Source organism: Mytilus trossulus, chromosome 5, assembly GCF_036588685.1.
Source record: "Mytilus trossulus isolate FHL-02 chromosome 5, PNRI_Mtr1.1.1.hap1, whole genome shotgun sequence".
In the NCBI taxonomy this organism is placed as follows: Eukaryota; Metazoa; Mollusca; class Bivalvia; order Mytilida; family Mytilidae; genus Mytilus; species Mytilus trossulus.
Genome location: NC_086377.1, coordinates 49659691 through 49666800, shown reverse-complemented (window position 1 = coordinate 49666800; position 7110 = coordinate 49659691). Strand labels below are relative to the sequence as shown.

The 7110-nt window shown below is 28.3% G+C and overlaps 1 protein-coding gene across 1 annotated transcript; it reads left to right on the top strand.

The window, feature by feature from the left end:
* The first annotated feature begins 3771 nt into the window (after nt 1-3771).
* LOC134718039 (uncharacterized) lies at nt 3772-5950 on the top strand. The gene is given in 4 exon segments (XM_063580540.1): nt 3772-4134; nt 4507-4699; nt 5229-5480; nt 5781-5950. Coding segments are annotated over 4 exon segments (897 nt in total). The 5' UTR covers nt 3772-3852.
* The last annotated feature ends 1160 nt before the right edge of the window (nt 5951-7110 follow it).

Sequence of the window (7110 nt, the reverse complement as noted above, 5' to 3'; positions counted from 1 at the left end):
TTTTTTTGATTAATTTCAATGTATATTTGACACCTTTTTCGATAATTGTAATAGATAATACCTTAAATCGGTCATTTCATCAAGATAGATTTATAATATGTAATGACAATTGTATCTGAAGTAAACTTGAACCAACTTAATTTCTTTTAACAATATTACATTTTTTAGTAAATTCTACCCCTTTTTGATAATTCATTCTGATGTTACATTATATCGACCATATTCTAAAGATAGTTTTATAGAATATATAACCAAACCTGCCAACGGTTTTAATCAAGTTTTTTTTAAATTTCAATGTAAATTTGACACCTTTTTCGATAATTGTAGTAGATAATACCTTAATTCGGTCATTTGATCAAGATAGATTTATAATATGTAATGACAATTGTATCTGAATTAAACTTGAAAAAACTAAATTTCTTTTAACATATTATATTTTTTAGTAAATTCTACCCCTTTTTGATAATTCATTCTGATATTACATTATATCGACCATATTCTAAAAATAGTTGTATAGAATATATTACCAAACCTGCCAAAGGTTTTAATCAAGTTTTTTTGATTAATTTCAATGTATATTTGACACCTTTTTCGATAATTGTAATAGATGATACCTTAAATTGGTCATTTGATCAAGATAGATTTATAATATGTAATGACAATCGTATCTGAAGTAAACTTGAACCAACTTAATTTCTTTTAACAATATTACATTTTTTAGTAAATTCTACCCCTTTTTGATAATTCATTCTGATGTTACATTATATCGACCATATTCTAAAGATAGTTGTATAAAATATATAACCAAACCTGCCAACGGTTTAAATCGAGTTTTTTTTAAAGTTCAATGTAAATTTGACACCTTTTTCGATAATTGTAATAGATAATACCTTAAATCGGTAATTTGATCAAGATAAATTTATAATATGTATGACAATTGTATCTGAAGTAAACTTGAACAAACTTAATTTCTTTTAACATATTATATTTTTTAGAAAATTCTACCCCTTTTTCATAATTCATTCTGATATTACATTATATTGACCATATTCTAAAGATAGTTGTATAGAATATATTACCAAACCTGCCAACGGTTTTAATCAAATTTTATTTTTAAATTTCACTGTAAATTTGATATCTTTTTCGATAATTGTAATAGATGATACCTTAAATCGGTCATTTTATCAAGATAAATTTATAATATGTAATGACAATTGTATCTGAAGTAAACTTGAACCAACTTAATTTCTTTTAACAATATTACATTTTTTTATAAAATTCTTCCCCTTTTTGATAATTCATTCTGATATTACAATATATCGACCATATTCTATAGATAGTTGTATAAATTATTCAACGAAACCTGTCAACGGTTTTAATCACGATTTTTTATAATTTCACTGTAAATTTGACTTTTTAGATAATTGTAATAGATGATGCCTTAAATCGGTCATTTGATCAAGATAAATTGATAATATGTAATGACAAATGTATCTGAAGTAAACTTGAACCAACTTAATTTCTTTTAACAATATTACATTTTTTAGTAAATTCTACCCCTTTTTGATAATTCATTCTGATATTAAATTATATCGACCATATTCTAAAGATAGTTGTATAGAATATATAACCAAACCTGCCAACGGTTTTAATCAATTTTTTTTGATTAATTTCAATGTATATATGACACCTTTTTCGATAATTGTAATAGATGATACCTTAAATCGGTCATTTCATCAAGATAAATTTATAATATGTAATGACAATTTTATCTGAATTAAACTTGAACCAACTTAATTTCTTTTCACAATATTATATTTTTTAGTAAATTCTACCCCTTTTTGATAATTCATTCTGATGTTACATTATATCGACCATATTCTAAAGATAGTTGTATAGAATATATTACCAAACCTGCCAACGGTTTTAATCAAGTTTTTTTGATTAATTTCAATGTGTATTTGACACCTTTTTCGATAATTGTAATAGATGATACCTTAAATCGGTCATTTGATCAAGATAGATTTATTATATGAAATGACAATTGTATCTGAAGTAAACTTGAACAAACTTAATTTCTTTTAACATATTATATTTTTTTAGTAAATTCTACCCCTTTTTCACAATTCATTCTGATATTACATTATATCGACTATATTCTAATGATAGTTGTATTGAATAAATTACCAAACCTGCCAACGGTTTTAATCAAGTTTTTTTTTTAAATTTCACTGTAAATTTGACAACTTTTTCGATAATTGTAATAGATGATGCCTTAAATCGGTCATTTCATGAAGATAAATTTATAATATGTAATGACAATTTTATCTGAATTAAACTTAAACCAACTTAATTTCTTTTCACAATTTTATAATTTTTTTTAGTAAATTCTACCCCTTATTCATAATTCATTCTGGTATTACATTATATCGACTATATTCTAATGATAGTTGTATTGAATATATAACCAAACCTGTCAACGGTTTTAATCACGATTTTTTAAAATTTCAATGTTAATTTGACACTTTTTTCGATAATTGTAATAGATGATACCTTAAATCGGTCATTTCATCAAGATAAATTTATAATATGTAATGACAATTTTATCTGAATTAAACTTGAAACAACTTAATTTCTTTTCACAATATTATATTTTTTTTAGTAAATTCTACCCCTTATTCATAATTCATTCTGGTATTACATTATATCGACTATATTCTAATGATAGTTGTATTGAATATATAACCAAGCCTGTCAACGGTTTTAATCACGTTTTTTTAAATTTCAATGTTAATTTGACAACTTTTTCGATAATTGTACTAGATAATACCTTAAATCGGTTATTTGATCAAGATAGATTTATAATATGATTGATTGATTGTTGGTTGCTTAACGTCCAGTGGCAAATATTTCATGCATATTCAGGACGAGAACAAGTTAAACAATAAATACAATAGGTAGGTTGTTGTAATAAAGGCCATCTAGGATGATGGTCGGGTAAATTTTTACTGCCACTGTTAAATGAGGGTATATTGGATAGGGACAGATATTTTGCCTTGCAACAGGCCACATACGGACCCCTCAAAGAGATGTTGCAAGGGTTCTTAACGTGCAAAGAGCGTGGCACTCTCTTTACACGAGGCATCGGATTTAACGTCCCCCTTCTGACCGGACGTGACTGCGAACTTGATACATCCCGCCCAGCCAAGCGGACGCCCCACTTCGGCAAGCGTTTTACTGCCGGTCGGGAGAAGACCAAGTGACCATATTTCTATACCCCAGTCACCCTTGGTTTGTAAACTTGAACCAACTTATTTTTTTTTACGAATATTATATTTTTTTAGTAAATTCAACCCTTATCATAATTCATTCTGATACATATATTATTAATTCGTATATTTTAACTAATTTGATTCGTTTAGGAACAGTCACATGTTAAACTATATTTTCGAAGGTACATAGAAAAACGGCGGATAGCAAAAAGCATATTGACCGGCAAAAAGCATATTGCACGGTCATTTTTAAAAATCTAATTATAGAAATCTAAAAACCAATATACTTTATGACGTATTCTCAACATCCAATCAAATGCTTTTCTGTATAACTTCCGGTACAATCACAACAACTTGAACAAGCAGACGTTAACGATAAATGACCACGAAACGAAGATTCGCATCTCTCGAGGATGAAGAGAGGGAAAATCTGTTGGAAAACGTTGATTCAAAAAACACTAAAAGGCAAACAAACACAGCTATTAATGGTTACCGGGAATATCTAACAGAGAAAAGCCTTCCCCTCGACTTTGAGTCTTACGATGATGCACAGTTGGACGACGTATTATCCAAATTTTACATGGAAATACGCAACAAAAATGGGGAGATGTATAAGAAGACGACCATGCAGTCTTATCGCCAAGGCTTGCAACGGCACTTATCTAAAACAAGGGATGTTGACATTCTCAAAGGTGACAATTTCAAGAAGTCCAAAAAAGCATTTCAATGTATGACAAAGGAGCTAAAACGACTTGGTCTGGCAGCTGTGGAGCACTATCCAGCAATTGCTGATGCTAATATTGAAAAAATGTACACGGTTTTCTGTAAAGATTTGGAAAGTCCAAAAATGCTCCAATACAAGGTAACTATAACATAATAAAAAAGAGATATCTCCCTAATCCGGATCCTACAATGTACATGTCCTAAGTTCATTAATTGACACGACTTGTCTCTCTTGTAGTTGTACTGTATATATATTCCTCGTACAGTGCACTATTTTTCACAAGTATTTAAAAAGTTACATTTTCATTTAAAATTTGTAAAATATTTGTTACATGAATTTTACATTTGAAATTAATTCAATGGACCGTTAAAATTTAGAATTAATCAAATGGACCTGTAACCGGTAAATTTCTTGTGAATGTTTTATATAACAATTTGAAAATTACAATTAAATTTTGTATCACATGTATTTTATTAATATTGAAGTACATACAATATTCTTTAATTTCAGGTATTTGTGGACATAATGATTAATTTTGGACGTAGAGGCAGGGAGAACCTGGTAACCTGAACAAGACAGGACTTTGCAGTACAGCCAGATACAGAGGGTACACTTTATGTTTAAAAAACCGATGATGAACTAGCCAAAAATCATCAGACAGATAGTGAAAAGTCATCCGATGGTAGGATGTATGAAATCAAAGGTAAAATAAATATTAATGTCAAAATTAATAAGATTTAAAGGCGGGCATTATCTGATGACCTCCAAAAGTTTTTTAAGATTTGTATATATCAGGAAATTATTCTAGTCTTTAAGATAAAGGCTGTCAATAAATCCAGGGGGGACTAATTTTGGGTGACCCTTCTCGTCTTAGTTGGGATGGAAAGTTTTGTTTATCCCTCCAATTGAATAAAAAAAAAATCTTGTAAATGCAGGTTCACTACTCACCATTTCTCCTATATTTACAAATGTATAAAATTATGGAAAAAAAAACTATATTAAAAAAAGAAATTTTTAAAGATATTTGCACACGAGAAGCTGAAGATAATTAATATGGAAAAAAAAGATAAAAAAGACCCAAACAATAACATTTTTTGAAAAAAATGTACAATCTTGTCTTTTCTCTCAAGTCCAATATATATATATATGTCATTTCTTACTAATTTTTCTGTTTCAATATATCATATGCATATCTCATATTTGTTTCTCAATATAGAAAATATTCTTTTCAGGTAGTGACCGATGTCCAGTAAGGTCGTTTGAAAAATATATACGCCGTCTGAATCCAAAATGTAATGAACTTTTTCAACAGCAAAAGTTAACAGCTTAAGATGGGATACATTATGACAACATTCCCCTTGGACACAACAAACTGGGCGTATATATGAACGAGATAAGCAAGGCAGCCAAACTTCCAAAAGAGTATACAAACCATTCATGCAGGGCTTCAACTGTCCACATTTTGGATGAGGCACAAATTCCCAGTAGACACATTATGAGTGTCACTTGTCATAAATCTTTAAAAACATATAGTGGTCAAACATGTGAAAAAAACAAAAAAATGATGTCAGACACATTAAGTGAAAAAACACTATGCAAAACATCAAAAGTTTCGAAACCAGCCGCTTTGTCTTCAAATATTATTTTTTTGTGTCTTTCACAAACTAGTGTGACTGTAGAAACTGAGGCGATATCAACTAACTCATTTGGCTCTTTCAATTTACAGCCATTGTCTGACTTTTAAACTCAAAACCTCATGAATGATATCATTCCTGAAATGGCAGCTGATGATGGTATGGATGATTTATTGAAATCCCTAGAAGTTCCAAGATGTATACCAAAACAGTCAAACTCAGTTAATGCTGCTAGTATGAACCAGAAAGCTATGCCAGTTCCAGTATTCAATAACTTTTCAAATATAACTGTCAATTACAATTTTATTCAGAAGAATTAATGAAAAAAAGTGTTTCAGAAATTTATTCATTGTTAAATTGTTTAGTCTACAAAGAACAATAGTTAAATGTTTCAATTGTATTTGAATTGTTGGCATATTATTAATGACTTCGTCCTCAGTCGATATACTTCTTTCAGGTCGATATATCCTTGCATCGACCTCATACAAAGGCTATAATTGTATAATATCGACCATATTCTAAAGATAGTTGTATAGAATATATTACCAAACCTGCCAACGGTTTTAATCAATTTTTTTTTTTAAATTTAAATGTAAATTTGACACCTTTTTCGATAATTGTAATATATGATACCTTAAATCGGTCATTTGATCAAGATAAATTTATAATATGTAATGACAATTGTAGCTGAAGTAAACTTGAACCAACTTAATTTCTTTTAACAAATTGAATATTATATTTGTTAGTAAATTCTACCCCTTTTCATTATTAATTCTGATATTACATTATATCGACTATATTCTAAAGATAGTTGTATTGAATATATTACCAAACCTGTCAACGGTTTTCATCACGATTTTTTTAAAATTTCAATGTAAATTTTACACCTTTTTCGATAATTGTACTAGATAATACCTTAAATCGGTCATTTGATCAAGATAGATTTATAGTATTTAATGACAAATGTATCTGAAGTAAACATGAACCAACTTAATTTCCTTTTAACAATATTACATTTTTTTTTAGTAAATTTAACCCTTTTTCATTATTCATACTGATATTACATTATATCGACTATATTCTTAAGATAGTTGTATTGAATATATTACCAAACCTGTCAACGGTTTAAATCACGATTTTTTTTAAATTTCACTGTAAATTTGACAACTTTTTTTCGATAATTGTAAAAGATGATACCTTAAATCGGTCATTTGATCAAGATAAATTTATAATTTGTAATGACAATTGTATCTGAAGTTAACTTGAACCAACTTAATTTCTTTTAACAATATTCCATTTTTTGGTAAATTCTACCCCTTTTTGATAATTCATTCTGATATAACATTATATCGACCATATTCTAAAGATAGTTGTATAGAATATATTACCAAACCTGCCAACGGTTTAAATCAAGTTTTTTTTTAAATTTCAATGTAAATTTGACACCTTTTTCGATAATTGTAATAGATGATACCTTAAA